The sequence below is a fragment of the Seriola lalandi genome, unplaced genomic scaffold, assembly GCF_002814215.2.
Source record: "Seriola lalandi dorsalis isolate HSWRI2012SDOR001 ecotype SW California unplaced genomic scaffold, Sedor1 jcf7180002054563, whole genome shotgun sequence".
NCBI classification, from domain to species: Eukaryota; Metazoa; Chordata; class Actinopteri; order Carangiformes; family Carangidae; genus Seriola; species Seriola lalandi.
The window spans coordinates 1,307,300-1,323,390 of NW_019525116.1; the positions used below are offsets into that span (position 1 = coordinate 1,307,300).

Genomic DNA, 16,091 nt, shown 5'->3' on the forward strand with positions numbered 1-16,091 from the left:
GCTGTAAGCCAAAGGGTGAATGGTTATGATGTAAGAAATAAATGGGTGGTCACACTGGTGCTGCTCTCCTGCATTAGTCAAGAAGACAACACAGACGGATGAGGTAAAACTCCGAGGGCGTCTAACGCAAATAAGGTAAAAGGAATAATTAGACATTTTAGAAAATATGCTTTTTAAAGCTTTCTTGCTGAGAGTTTGATGAGAACATTGATACTACCCTCATGGCTGAAAAATGTGTAGCTTGAGCTGCAAAGATTGCTGCTAGCAGCTAGCTAGCTTTACTCTATCTGACGGTGACTAAACCTCCTGATCAGCACCTCTGTAGCTCACTAATTAACATGTTACGTCTTCTTAATTTAATCTGTACAAAAACCAAAGTGTTAAAATGACCAATTCAATGCATTACGGCTGGAGCCGGAAGCCAGTTAGTTTAGTTTATTGCAAAGCTGCAAAGTATAGTCAACATGTTATATCTTGTTTGTTTTATCCACACAAAGAGTAGGCCTAAAAATCGAGTAGTAGTAACAGTAGTAGTTTTAAGCTAGTTGTATTTTTAAGCTAGCTGTTTCCCCCTCCTTCAGGCCTTTGACCTAAGCTAACTGTTAGCTAACTGTAGCTTCTTTTTTACTGTACAGACATAAGAGTGGTATTAATTTTCTCATGTAACTCTCAACAAGAAAGCAAATGAGCTCCTTTTCACAAAATGTCTAACTATTCTGTAAATATCATGTGGTGAGGAATGTTTAAAGATACTATTACACTACTCTGCCATTTTTTTTACTTTCTTTATGGCTGTACTCAGAAAGATAGTGAAAATCTAATCACAAAATAAAACACAGAAGGGGACATTTGTACAAACAAAAGTCTGTGTAGCTTTTGAGAGTTTTTCTGTCTAATGTTATACACATGTGGCTATGACAATCTCAGACATCACACACACACACACAGACACACACACAAACACACACATTCCTAGAGTTAAGCTCAATGAACGGTAGCACTAACACCATTGGAGCTAACTGAACAAACTATGTGCATCTCTGCCACTCCTCTCCCTGCCAACTCAAACAAACATAAACATAACATAAATAGGATAAATTCAATGTACTGAGTTTTTTGGTCTGATTAAAGGGTCAGTTCACCCAGAACAGAAACGGCACATTTCCACACTTTGACCTAGTTATCGTGCAGATTCTGGTTTTATTCACTGAGGTTTTGAGATTTCGTCATTGAGAAGTCTGCCATAAGAGCAGAGGTGTGGCGCACATGTAAAAAGTTATACTGGAAAAAGTAATGTGTCATTTGAGAAATAATGTCCTGGCCACTCAGGATAATCCACAGACCTCATCAACATAGATATTACAATTTTTTGGGGGGGGGTTGAAAATGATGCTCAGAAACGTGGACATTGTTTTATTAGACATTTTTTCAAATGTCATGTTTCACCACAAATGATATTTCGTTCACCTCCATTGCTCTGGGTTGGTGGTATGAGGTTTCAGCGGGGGAAATCTCAAAACCTTTGCAAATAAAACTTGTTAATTATCTGCACAATCAAACCACTTAGAGTAACGGAGAAAACAGATTTTTATGTGTTTTGGGTAAACTGATCCTTTAAGTCCCTGCTGTGTGTGAGGAAGGATGCTATAAAATGACGTGCCTCAACCTCAGACAGGCCTGTTCTGCTTGGGAGGGGTGGGGTCTTATTGGGTACCAGGTTTTAGGTGGAGTAGAAGTTGTGAATGGAAGAAGGTGAGAAAGAGAGTGGGAATGATCGGGGGGGGGTCATGTGATGGGGAGAGGGGTGAACACAGCAAAGAAGCAAAGGGCTGTGTTGGTGGAAAGAGGAGATGGTGGAAGGAGGAGAGCTGTGGCTTCTGGTCCATTTCAAATCAGACATTAACACTTGAAAATATTTGTATTAAAGTCCCTGAAAACAAATGTTCTCATTGAGGTTGTTCCTTTGCGCAATGGCGTCCTGCTTGAATGTTGAATAGTTTCGGTTATTTAACATGAGCGGTTCCTAGAGTTGTGTTTTTTTCTCCTGCTCTTGAGACTTCAGACTTGAAGTGGATGGGACACATACTTCTATGAACCAATCAGAATTGAGCAACTTTGAGTTAAAATCAAGGGGCATGTTCAATCTGCTACAGTTTTTGCTATGTTTCCTTGAAACAGTGTGTAACAATGTAAAACGGGCTTTGAGATACATTTTCTCTCATCGGTCGGTTAAGTCAGCCAATCAGGAGCCTGCCAGAGGCGTAAATGAGCCGTGAATGTTCGTAACTCAAGATTAATCACTGATCCCTGTCCCCGGCATTCCTTCTCCTTTATTTTTGCTCTTAATGATTTAGTTCAACTATTTCGAATTTTCTTGAGTGAGTTTATTTCAGGGTCTGGATCCTTTCTATTTATGATACTGCTACAGTCTATACAACAGTCTATATAAAATATTTATATATTAAATTCACATTGATGTTGATTATAGCAGCTTGGAAAATAGTAATAACTTATGATTAAGATAATTAGAATCATTTAAGTTTAGGATGAGGAAGATCATTTTTTTGATTTTTGAAAAGCTACACAATGATGTCATTAATGTGAAAATTAATAGGTGACATAATCTTAATTGACTTAAGAGCAGGCTTTGGCTAGTTATCAATGAAAACACTAGATAACGGGAATTTCCACTATTAAACTCTTATCATTCATGTTCTTATGTTTTTTTTTTTTGTTTGCTAATGTTTTTAAATCTATTTTATTGTATCTCATTGTCAGCTTTCTTACTTGACTTGTCCTTTTCTCTTTAGCTCATCAGTCATCTGTGAAGCACTTTGAACTGCACTAACCTGTATGAAAAGTGCTATACAAATAAAGTTTGATCGATTCATTGATTAATAAACTCTTAATAAATAATAACTAAGGATGTATTTGGAATATTTGGAAGAAAAGTTTCTGGGAAATACACATATTTGTTTTTTTGTAGAGAGTTAGATGAGAAGCTCGGTACCACTTTTACACGTAACTGTACAATAAAGCCACAGCCAGTAGCTGGTTAGCTTACCCTAGCACAAAGACAGGAAACAAGGGGCAATGTTTAGCCTTGCCCTGTCCAAAGGTAACAAAATATATCTACTTGCACATCTAAAATTCAATAATTAAAAGATCATATCTTTTTTGCTGAATCTGTACAAAAACCAAAGTAAGTCGAAGACTCCAGGAAGTCACTGCACCCAGCCAAGAAATAGTCTGGCACATGACCCCCCTTAAAACCACAGCATGTAGTTTTTACACTTTTGCTATTGTACAAATTTAACAGATGAGACATTAGGTGTTGATTAATGAGCTTTACAGGTGTTGGTAGACTGATTCTGTTTCCTTTGGACACAGTCAGACAAGTTGTTTCCTCCTGTTTTCAGTCTCATTGCTAAGCTAAGCTAACCAGCTACTGCCAGTAGGTTTTATATGTACTGTGCAGACATGAGAGTGGTGCTGATCTTCTCATCAAACCCTCAACAAGAAAGCAAATCAACATATTTCCCAAAATGTCAAACTACTCCTTTAATGTTTAAAGTTTTCAGGGGCTTTAAAATTCAATGTAAAACCAGTGCAGGCTTTAAGAAAAACACTGGAGAAGCTGCTTCTGTTGCAGCTTCCATCAAAGTACTAAATCTGTTTCATTTTTGCATCTGAATTGATGTGGACCTTGACCCAGCTTCTGGAGAGAGGCATCTGGAATGCGTGCAAAATCTGATGGGGAGGCTGTGGCTGGACTACCTGCATCCACATCATTAGGCCAACCACTGGACTGAGAGCTGCTGCCAGCCGCCGGGGAACGGCCTGAGTAGAAGACATCGTCCACCGGACTCTCCATCTCACTGTCGTCAATGGACTTGCGCTTGTTGGAGCTGAGAGAAAAAGAAGAGAGGCAGTTTGTTTAATCCTTGAGGGAGGCGTTTGAGGGATGCCTTTTTTATTTTGTGCTTGATCGGATTGTTTCTTTTCCATTTTTCTAGAACTTGCATGTTAGCCTAGGTTTCTCAATAAAAGTGACAAGCAGCACTAATTGTTATTTGTGGCTGTAATGAATGCACACATAGCATTTTGTGGGACATGCGAGGACAAATGTGAGTGCTTATTTCCCTTGGAGTCAGGCATGCGTCTGCATGAAACCAAGCGTAACAAAAATGCTAAATGTCAAGATTTCCCTTCGATGTTTTGTTTTCATATTAGGTCTTAGCCAAGGGGGACAAAGCAGCACAACTGGAGACAGCAAGACAAACATGAAGCCAGAATTTATTCAATATGCTGTATCCATACTGGCCCAAAGTGGCGTCGCACTAGAAACCGAGCACAGAGAGTACGCATGTTGATACTGGAATGAATTCCTGAGCGTGTTTGCAGATTCTTATAGACTCATACATCTGTGACCAATAAAAAAAAAAAAAAAAAAAAAAGGAAAAAAAAAAGGGGGGGGGGTTGTGAATGTACACTGATCCAAAATGTTTAAATATGTGTGTGGTTGTGTGCATATCTGTGTGACAGCATGCGTGTGTGGCTTTTGTGCGAGTGTGATGCAGGGTTCTGTGTTACATTAGTATCAGGGGAGATATTCTGTAATGAGTGTAACTACCTCCGTGGGAGACTTGCATAAAGCTCCATTTCAGTCCTGCAGCGTAAGATGAGTGGGGGGAGGACGACAGAGGGAGAGAGGGGAGAAAAACAGAGACAAAAGACACAAACACAGACAGTGTGACAGACAGATCGGTGGGGAAAGTGAGAGGGAGTGAGATGGATTAGCAGTGAAGAAGGAAAAAGGGGGGAGAAAAGGGGAGAGAAAGACCACTATCAAAAAGCAGAGTAAGTTAAGCATCAAGACTTCAGAGGTTAGAGAATTAAGAAAATGAACAATATTAGTACAGAAAAACTACATTTTGAGCATCATGGGTGTTAGGTGTGTTTATATGTGTGTTTGTGTGTGTGTGTGTGTGTGTGTGTGTGTGTGTGTGTGTGTGTGTGTGTGTGTGTGTGTGTGTGTACCTGGTGGAAGGGGTGGAGGTGATGGAGCGCCGTCCCAGGGTCACCTGGTTGATGTTGTAGTATCCAGGGCTGTCCAGGTCGGCCAGGGAGAAGTTGGGGCCGGTCGCTGTAGCCACCGGGGCTGAGGAATGCACGCACAGACACACACGTGCACAGACACACACACACACACACACACACACACACACACACACACACATTACAGAGAAGAATATCAGAAAATCTGCAGCTACATATTGTAAATGATCACAACTTTACTTCCTGAAAGGATAAGGCTGGTGCTGTTCTATCATTCCTCATCTGTAGCTCGGTTCTGTAGTTCACATTCTCTCATTATAAGAGTAAGGTTACTCCAAGGAAAAGCATAGAAGCTTTGTTCTGGTTTGAAGCTTTCGGTTTTACTTCAAAACTATCATGAGGCGCAGTTTGATGTCCTGGTATTTATGAGCTGTTGTTTCCTGACACCAGACTGCTCCTGATGATGGTTTTAAAGCAAAACTAAAAGCTTGGGCCTGGAACAATAGCTCTCTCCTTTTATGGAGTAACCTTACACTTATACATGTGTGTGTGTAAAACATCAGTTGGATCTTCTTCCATCACTAAATACTTTCTGACTTCCCCAGCCTGCCTGTCTGTACTCCACTCAGCCCCAATCCCAACAGATCCTTCTAAAGACATCAAGCTTTAAGAACTGGTTGTAAAAAAAAAAAATACATTGTGGTTCCCAGCAAACATTATTCAAACAGGAGTAAATTGTACATATTTGGAAGATTATTTCCAACTGAGGATTAAAACCCATTTGGTGCTCTGATGAGTGTTTATGTGGGATTGGGTCAAAATAAACTACAGTGTGTGTGTTCATGGCAACAAAGGGACAATGGAGTGATGTGTTTTTAATAGTGTTACACAACAATGAAGGAATAAGCTATATCTGGGTTTAGATACACAGACAATAATAGGATGAAATCATTGTTGTTGATAAGAAGAATGTAGAATATCACCAGCCTTACCCCCCCCCCAAAAAAAAAAAAGGTGATACTTGGAGCATGAGGGATGCTAATAATTCTGCTATTGAAGGCGTTGCAACAAAGTGACTGTATGAAGTGTACTAGGAATGACAGGGAGAGCGTGTTGTCCAGATATTGACGGGACAAATTACAGCGGTGACTCACTCTGTGACACGCGGACCAGCTCGGCTACGTTCCACACCCCTGAAGTCACAAAGCAGTCCTGGAAACTCAAGTGGCCTGGGTAAAAGAGGGGGAGAAAGAAAAGTGTGTGAGAGCAGGACCGCAGGCTAGATGCAAACACCAAACGTGCGTGAAATTACAGGCGCACACACACACACACACACACACACACACACACACACACACACATACACATATGCAGAGGGAGCTGAAAAACATATGTATGGCAAAGCCCGACACACTGCCAGTGTCATCCAGTGGAACCATGTGTTTTCTATAAGATACAACAGGCCCTCGGTTTGAACATGTTCATTTTGTTCACAACATACACAACCAATCAGGTTCAACAAGGGAGTTTAATCACCACACAGACTGTTATATAATGTAACATGCATTGTGAATAATGAACCTCATGTATATATCATGCACACGCAAATCAAGGAACATATTTAGAAGTGTAATGGTGCATAATAACTAGTATTTGAGCAGCGATGCAAACACACATCCTTCTGCTTCCATCCTTATAAGCACCTTCCTTTGAGTCCATTGATAGAGTAACCTGAACCTTAAAAGGAAAAATCTGTTTTCTTACTACGTGGGTGTTGGCTTCATATCTTTGATGACAGAGGCGGATCGCACTCAATGACAAGAAACAACTTCACATTCCTTCTCTCTTGTTCCAGCGCGGGATGTTCATTGTTATGTATCTGATTGCTTTGCCAGGTGCAATACTAATAATTACCTTAAAGAGAATCGCCTGTGTGTTTGCTCTTTAAAAGGCAGCTATACCGCACGATTGTGACGCTGATGAAAGCCAGATGGCAGAAAACGTTTTTCTATTGTAAACAAAGTGATTTCATTGAGTGCGAGCCTCCTCTGTCACGATAAGGATAAGGCACCAATCCCTCCGAGAGCTGTGGAAACTCTACATCTGAGATTTCACATCTCTGGCCCCCGACTCTATCTCTTATGATTACACTGTATTCACCATGGTCACTGCAGAGATTGCTGGGAACGTGGCGACATTGCTACGACAAGGCTGCGGTGTTTGTTGCAGGAAACACAAGACAATAAGACGTGTTGTAAAGAAGCTAACAGGTTTAGCTGGATAAGCTAAACCACTTTGTGTGGAGGTGAAGCCCCAGGTGAGTGCCCCTCAGATAGCTGTATGTTGAACCAGGTAATTGGTCCACAAACTGTGATGGATGTTTACAATGGAAAATCTTTGAAACTGAGGCTTCTCTGTGTGCAGCCACTTGCTAAGGTCTACTGATAGTCTGCATGTGAGGCGTTAAGGGAACATAAGTGCATTATAGCTTCTACCGATACCCTGCATGTGAGGCGTTAAGGGAACATCGGTAAACTGTAGCGTCTACCAATAGTCTTCATGTGAGGCGTTTAGGGGACATCTGTAAATGGTAGCTACAGAAAATAATGTGGGTGACACTCTCCCCCTCTAATCTGCATGCACATTGGTCTCACGCCGCACCACCCACCACAGCAAGTAAACTTTCAAACCTGTGGGAAACACTGCCTGCATCATTCTAACTGTGATGCAGCTACAATCAATATTTTCATATTAATAATGGATCACGTGACTAATTGCATGTGAAAAGAGTCACTCGTAGTGATGAACTTGCATAGAACTATCATCTGACTCTGCAGTTTCTTTCAGCTTCACAGTGTTCTAGCTTCTTTTAACTCCAGTCCCCTACTTTACTGTTTACGGCTCTCGTCAGTGTTAATTATCGTTACCATCAGGCAGTTGTTTTCAGTTAAAAAAAAAAGAAGCTCTAATTAACATCAAACCTGCATCAAACAAGGACAGATTAAGTTAGAACCGGCTGAACATGGTGGAGAATCTAGCGGGTAAACAGCCAGTTTGTTTTCTCAGGAGTTGGTGGAGACCAAAATCAGAGCTAATGTCGTGTAAACTGGCAAATGTTTGCTAACATGTTAGCCACAACAACATAGCTAGGTTGTAAAAGAAAGTTAAACTAAATGAGTGACACTGTACTGGTGGTGTGTGTATAAAGGATGTCCTAAGCTCCAGGGTCGAATGAATTTTAAATCCACACCCTTCCTCCCTCCTTCATTTCATCCCTCTCTCCTTCTGTCCATCACTTCTCTCCTCCCTGTTCTATTCACCCCTTCACTCCTTTTTTTTTCACTCCCTCCATTTTCCTCCTCCAGTTCTCCTTCTCTCTCTCTCTCCTTCACTCCATCCCTGTCCGGGGTTAACCACAGCGGGGACAGCGCATGAGGTCAGCGCTCAGCTCGGCAGCGGCCATGTGGTTCCCATCTTCCAATAACGTCAGTGTGATTTATGAGTGGCCCGCCACAATCCCAGCACAACCCCCACGCTACAGTACCATCAGCTCTCCTTACCATAATAAACTTAGACCCAACTCTGCTGGGACGCACTCACACACAGAGAGGCCTGTGTGTAGGGGTAGTGTGTATATACTGTACGTGCACATGTGTTACCGTCTGTATAGATGTGACTGCATGTACGCACAGGTATGTCAGACTGTTTTGTGCACGCTCTGTGTGGGAGGAACACAGTTGTAAACTTACCATTCGGTGGGGGTTTGACATCTGTGTCTCCTTGCTGGTTTGAGTTGTCTGATTGTCCTGATTGTTCTGAAATAAAGAAGAAGAAAAAAAAGAGAAAGGGGAGATGGTTAGTCAGGTGGACAGATGTCTGGACACCGCTCAAGGTGAGGGGGCAGGTTAGCATCAGAGGGAACTGGATGGGAAATGGCGCCTTCTTTCATTCTTTCCACTGAGGAGAGACAGACGTGGGCCCGAGATTAAAGATGGGTGCATATTTCTGTTCAGGTTGAAGCGCAGTTGAAAGTCATAAAATGGCGAATCGCAAGGTTAATATCCTGACTTCTGGAGTCTGTCATGGTGGGAAAAAATCACTTTTCCAACTTACTAGAGACAGAGTCAAAGCAGAATTCAGTCTGGAGTGTCCTCTTTTTGCTTACAAACCTCTTTTCTCCCTCTCTATACCTTTCTTTCAGGGGCGCCAACCAACTCAAATGTACGTGCACTATTTTAGTTAAGGACGGTGTAGAGGCCCCAAGAAACCTCAGCTTCTCCACGGCTCACTTGTAAATTGAAGGGTAATTCTAAAATGTACATTCTTGGGTCGGGAGCATTGTTTGGATTGCATCTCCAATGTGTGTTTACCCCAACAAAACCACTTTTCTCTTTTTCTTTATCTTTCTTTTCAGGGGTTCAAAATCCCACACACTCACACTCACACACACACACACACTCACACTAACAATATTTTAGTGAAGGCCTCTGACACTGCAGGTTGAGTAATCTGGTCCCCAGAAAGCTGAGCTTCCTCACTGTTGACTTGTAAAACGTTCATTCCCAGGTCCTAGACATTGTTGTGTTTACTTCACTTTTCTCTCCTTCTATGTCTTTCTTTCTCGGGCTCTAACATATTTAAGTCAAGGCAGTAGGGCAGAGTAGTGTTAGAGGTCTCAAGACTTGTAAGTTGAGGTGTAACATTTTGGACTGTAGGTATTGTTTGGACTGCACCTCCTGTGTGTATTTACCTTGACATCTATAGGGGCAGGCAGAGAGCAGCCTGCTTCAGCTAGTTTTGTTTGGCCTGCTGGCTGCCATTCTTCTTCAGATGTGTAATGCAGCCTTGTAGAGTTTTATAGTTGTATCATATATACCATTCAGTCCAATTAGCCCCACAGCACTGAAGCTTTAAGGCCATCCTGGGCCAAGTGTCCCTAGCCAGAGCGTGGCCCCCTTGCAGCCGGTACTAGGGCCCCCCAATCTCAACATCTTCCCAAATCAGCGTCCTAATCTTGGGTGGCATTAGTGCGCTACGTGCCAGCAAACTGCTGCACTATTCACCCCTGTCTGTGCGCTGCCAAAACCAAGAAAACAAAAAGAGACAAACAAAATCACCTCATCACTCCGGGTCAGAAAGAAGGAGGGAAAACACAGGGATAGAGTTTCTTTTTTTTCTCGCAACACTCATCCCTCATTCTGCGGGAGTGAGAGTCCATCTTCGCGTCTTTCCCCCTCACTTCCTCTCACACTCGTTCTGTCTCTGCTTCTCTTTCTCTCTCGTGCTGTCGCTCTGTGGAATCCTGGCAGCCATCTTAGCGCTTGGCAGCCATCTTAGCTTTGGCGGTACCCATGCATTCCTGCTAGCTGACGGCACACCCACACACACACACACACACACACACGCGCGCGCGCACACACACACACGCGCGTGCGCTTTGCAATGCACACTCTCTCTCACACACACAGACCCAATGGTCTTAAAGATAAAAAGACCTACAGAGGATATGCAATGCTAATGGAGTGAGGATAAAACCACTGGGATGTTTGTCTGCAGTCCTGTGTGTGTGTGTGTGTGTTGTGTTGCCTGCTCTGATTAAAGAGTGTTTTAGTGTATGTGTGTATGTTAAATAAAAACGAGAGATAATCCCACATGTCAGACTCACTCACGATGTAAAAAAGACAGAAATAGTAAAATAAGGGAATCGTTCAAGGCGGCCGAGGTGATGTTGTGAGATGAGCCAGGATCCAGTGAAGCCTGCGGCCTCTCTCATCGCGGCGGCGCTACCCCGGACGATCCTGACCGCGCGTCTCACCGGCAGCAAAAACAAGACGTTAGAAAACTGTTCAAACCTGCACGCCTCTCCACTATGTGAGTTTCCAAGCCAAAAATCCAGTGCCTAGTTGTCATGACAACAGGGATGGCACACCACAGCTAAAGTCCCTAATGATGAGTGGTTGTTGAAGCCTGTGTGTGCATATGTGACGCTGTTTGGCCTAGCAATTAGTTCGAATGAAGATAATAATATAGCCCACTGGCATGGGCTCAATGTGTTGTTTTGTTTAAGTATTTCTTGGCACGGCGCGGACCGGCGGGCGCCGTGCTACACTATAATGAGGTTGACTTTATCAGTCTTTCTGCATTTTAAGGTGTTAAATCCATTCCAGTTACTTTATTAACCGCATTTTTCAAACGCAGCTTTCATAACTTTTCCCTTTTCCTGGCAAACTGTGGACAGGAACTGATCTCTAAAAGTTATTAGAGGTATTTTGCTTGGCTCCTCTCTACCAGACTGATCTTTATGTAACTGGAGATTATAAAAGGTGGACGTGAGCATATACTATGTGAGATGTAACGTGATAAAGCTCAAGACAGTTATTTTTAATAGACTGATTCCGGTCTGTTACATAGATGATCTTATCAATAATTGCACGCTGCCATTAAAGCCAAACGATAATAAACTACAACTCTGGTTCCAAGGCTGGTGGAAGAGGAAACAGTGTCTGACTGTGACTCTTCTCGACTGAAGCCATTGTTTCATGTGGAGGATTAAAAAGACGGAGAGGTCCCCGCACTACAACAACAAGTTTTTAACCTGTAACAATTAATTTTTTTGGTCACTTTGGGCAGAGAAGACAAGCTTTGTTGTGGCTAACGTGTTAGCAGACATCTGTCTGTGTCAACATCCAGTGGCTAAAACTAACATTATCAATTATTTCGTAGTCGTTTTTCAGCTACCTGACAAATGTAAGTCCACTATTCACTCTCCTGTCGGTCGTCACGCTGCTCCAGAGGAAAAAATGCTCCGCTATGTTCACCAGCTGGTTGCTAACTTTGTTTTTCTGCTGTTTGATGCTACGCAGGTTGTGTAAACAGCTGCTCGTTGGTTGGAAACAGAGCCGAGGAGAACGGTGAGAGAGAACCAAAGCCGAAACAATGAGCTGCAAGACGCTAAAACGTTTCACAGAGCAAAGGTGAACTGTCGAGTCGGGCGGTTTGTCACTATGATCGACCTTTTACAGGTACTGTCAGCTGCACCTTCCCTCTTGGGTTCGTTGTGACATTTATTTTCAGACACTTCCAAACTCTCCTTTTTTTTTTGCTAATGTGACATGTTTATTTAAAAGTAGCATTAGTGATGAGAGAATGAAATACAGATGGTGTTAAAGTTACTGAGAGGCTCTGGTTGAGTGACTGCAGGTGTTTCTCCGCTGTGGGACGATTGCACCCCCTTGAATAATGAAACATGGGTCTCCAGTCTTGCAGGGAACCTCGCTGTTTGTCCCATCACTGTTTTATCCCCTCATCCTCTTGTTGTTTCATTCTGTCCGCATTTCCCTTTGCTCGGTTTCCACTACACCCGGACGAGTAAATATAAAGATATTTAAGATATTTCTCCTTTATGCTCATTTTGTAAACCTGTTATGAAATGGTCAGTTAGTCACACGTGTCTTTGTAAATATTTTGTTGCTTTAGCAAATTAATCTTTTCATTTTCTCTGATTATACTGACAACAATGTTTGATGACTGCAGCAAACTAGGGAAATACCATCTTCATAAACGATGGACAACAGTGTTCTCACTTTCAGACTTTCAGACTCTGCTTCTGTTCCGGAAAACATCACGAAACATATTTGTTATGTTGTCAACGCTTTGTTTTATTCTATTCAAAATCAATATGTTCATTCTTTGAAGATTGTATTCATGTGTATGTCGTTCCCACGTTCTGCTTATTCCAATAAAGTAATAAAAAATGAGGGAACTCAGGAAGCCTGCCACGACCTCCTCAGTGAGTTTGGCACTGACTCCGCGCATGTATCTACAATATCTATGTGTGTGTATCTGTATATGTTATATATGAAATTGCTTTCATTCCACATGCACGTGTGTACATGTTTTTAATGCTTGGCACAGTTACAAGCATTCATGTAAATACACAGTATACTGCATATTGTGTGTGTCTACAATAAGTGCCCATAGGTGCCTGTACAGGAATAATGTGAGTCTGTGTGGGGAGGGCGGCGGCGGTGGTGGGCTGCATCAAAAGAAGGAGAGATGCTCTCATTGTGAACAATAGAGAGGTTGTGTATTATTATTATTATTGTTATTATCATCCCTTTGCTCCTGCTGATGCTCTGTAGACCACCGGCAGGGAGAAATCACTGCCAGCAGGCCACTCATCCCCACAGAGCCCTGTGTGCACGCCCACACCTACAACACACACACACACACACACACACACACACACACACACACACACACACACACACACACTGCGGTATATGGAACCATATTTATTAGTGTGTTGGTTCAAATGCCTGCACGTGCACACGCCAAACATGGATACACATGCTTCCAAAGCATAAACATGCTCTTACGCACACACAAACACACACGTTTAAACACAGATGAATCACCCTTATCTCCTGCGCACAGTCGCCCCAAGGCCCCCTGCACACGCCCCGCCTGAGATAATAGAGCACAGGCACACACAGGCCATCAAATATACCATGCCATCGCTCTAATCAGACACACACACACACACACACGGACGTACACAGACAGAGTGAGTTCATTTGGTTGCTTGGTCAGTATACAGTGGCTGCTGATAGACTCCTGCAGTGTGTACACAGAAGTTAACACTGGTTATACATTTGTCACACTGCAGATGCAGACAGAGGCTAATAACTCACATCCAGGCTAATGTACACACACTCAAAGTCACACTTACTTAATCACACTATTCATCATACACACACATACAGCGCACGTACACACAAGTGCAAATCATTTGGAGACACTTGAATGTATAAACTACATACACATGCTCGCTCACATAGTACACAGGCGGCCTTCGCCAGAGCTAATGGACTCATTTACCGTGCGCATATTCATATATGAGTGCACGCTGCGCACTTTTCGCTAATTTACTGAACAGCTTAGAGTGTTTGTTTGTGCATCACAAGCACACATGAGCAAACAGGCTCTCTGTAATCTAATGTGCACTAAGTGAAGAGGTTTTTTTCAGACTGATGACAGACTGTAAAATCAACATCACCAGTTCAACACCGGAGATAAAACATAACAGCTTTGGTTGTTAAACTATAAACGTATTCTCATCCTCCTCAAAAAAGAGACACCACACTGATTTCTGTGTGATGTATAAAAGCGTTTAGTAATATGCATTCATAGTATTATGCATTTGCCGGCTCATCTGATAAATAAACAGCAGATTCATGCAAACACAGACACAGACATGCATCTTCTTAGCCAGAATCAGAGGTTTGTAAAATGCATGCACACAACAGCTGTCCAGATGTAGCTAAAATATCTCAGATTTTTCAGTGTAATGCTTCATCAGTTTCTGTGTGTTTGTGTGTGTGTGTGTGTTTGTGTGTGTGTGTGTGGGGTGCTAATGACTGTGGGGAATTGTGCAAAGAGCAAAGTGCTTAAGCGCCACAGCCAACTGCTACTGTACAGTGAGTCTCCACACTGTAAAACAGCAGCAGAGGATTTAAAGGATAACTTCAGTTTATTACAGCTTGGATAATTATCTTATTATGTTATTTTGGTGTGTGTTTTTTTCACCATTGTTTCTGTGAGTAATACTATAATTAGACTGCCCAGTGTAATTGCTGAGACACTGATAAGACCCTAGTTCATGTCAATGTGTGTTTTTCAGTATTTTATTGACTTACTTAATAACATATTATATAAAATGTTACGTGTGTGAAAGGGATCTTTAATGGAATAGTTTGAGATTTCTGGGAAATATATTTATGTTCTTTCTTGCTGTGTTAGATGAGAAGCATTTAGATCATGTAAATGAGTAGTCCAGGATTGTATTATAAGCTTGGATTATTATCTTCCTGTATAAAGTCTTAGACTTGCAAGAGACAGATTTAGAGATTTACATGATCCTATGAGGATGCATGTGCATTACTGTATGGATATGGTTGGGATGAAGCAGCGTGAATATTTACAGTTAAACTACTCTTATGTGTGAGAACCGCTGTTAAGCTTTAGTTTTGTACAGTCTGAGATGATGTCATCAGGCCTCCATTACAAACTGGGGAGGTGGTGATATGGGCATTACGGGGCAGAAAGACACTAACAGAAAGAAAACACTATTGAATTGCATCATGGGAAGTGCAGACTCAAGTGTTTTTGAAACTTGACCCACAGTAGAGACCGGAGGTCAGTGTATTTCTGCCTCTGTGGCATCGATTTCAACCATTTTCTGAAATCTGCCTCTTAAATGGGGTAAATGTTTACACCTGGTGCCATGTTTGAATCCTTGGATCTGCAGGAAAACAACGGTGGGGAGAAGGGAAAAGCATTTCAGCTCCGACTACAAGGCTCCGCAGTAAGAGCGTAGCGGCTATCGAACGTGAACACGACAGAGGCCGTGTTTAAACCTATGCCACTGACTAACGATATAGCTGCAGCCTCCACCCGGTGACCCCTGTGACTCTGGCTCTCTCCGCCTCCGCCCTCTGTGAGCCGTGTCATTTAAGGATAGCTCCGCAGACACGGTTCAGTTCACAGTCAAATGATAGGGGCCTCTTCCTCCAACTGCTCGACGGCTCTGCGGACAAATCTACCACTGTTCTCCCCCTCTTCATCTCCGTCTCGCCTCTGCCTCTCCCTTTCAATCTCTCATGCAGTGACCCCCCCCCCCAGCTGCCCTGACTTCAGTCTCTATGACTAGTGGCGTTTAGGCGTGTGCATCCAGTGTGTGGAGTTACCAGCAGCAGCTCAGTCTCAGGGTTCATGTGGGAATGCAGCTGTGGCGTTGTGTCCGTACATCTCTGCCCAGATGTGGTGTGGGCAGCCCCTGATTGAATTGCAGCGCACGTACACGTACGCAGAATAATAAATATACTGTAGCATGTATGCACAGCTGCATGCTGACGGATGACGGTTGTAAAGCAGCGGGCGCACTGACAAACTGCACTGACTGACGTACACATATACACAAGAGCGGGTTTCGGTTTAAGTATATATGGCTGCGCAGTCTCACCCCCTCTCTC

General features: G+C 42.7%; 1 protein-coding gene across 14 annotated transcripts in view; it reads right to left on the reverse strand.

The window, feature by feature from the left end:
* nfixb (nuclear factor I/Xb) overlaps positions 1-16,091 on the reverse strand; it is a 138,996-nt gene that overhangs the window by 22,164 nt on the left and 100,741 nt on the right. For 10 of the 14 annotated variants that reach the window (XM_023416415.2, XM_023416423.2, XM_023416416.2 and 7 more), the window contains 5 exons: positions 8,808-8,873; positions 6,213-6,287; positions 5,041-5,161; positions 4,634-4,669; positions 3,778-3,908 (listed from right to left, as the gene is read on the reverse strand). In XM_023416415.2, coding sequence (XP_023272183.1) covers positions 3,778-3,908; positions 4,634-4,669; positions 5,041-5,161; positions 6,213-6,287; positions 8,808-8,873 — 429 coding nt within the window. The remainder of the gene's footprint in view (positions 1-3,777; positions 3,909-4,633; positions 4,670-5,040; positions 5,162-6,212; positions 6,288-8,807; positions 8,874-16,091) is intronic. The other 4 variants (XM_023416419.2, XM_087176649.1, XM_023416414.2 and 1 more) reach the window with 1 other exon arrangement.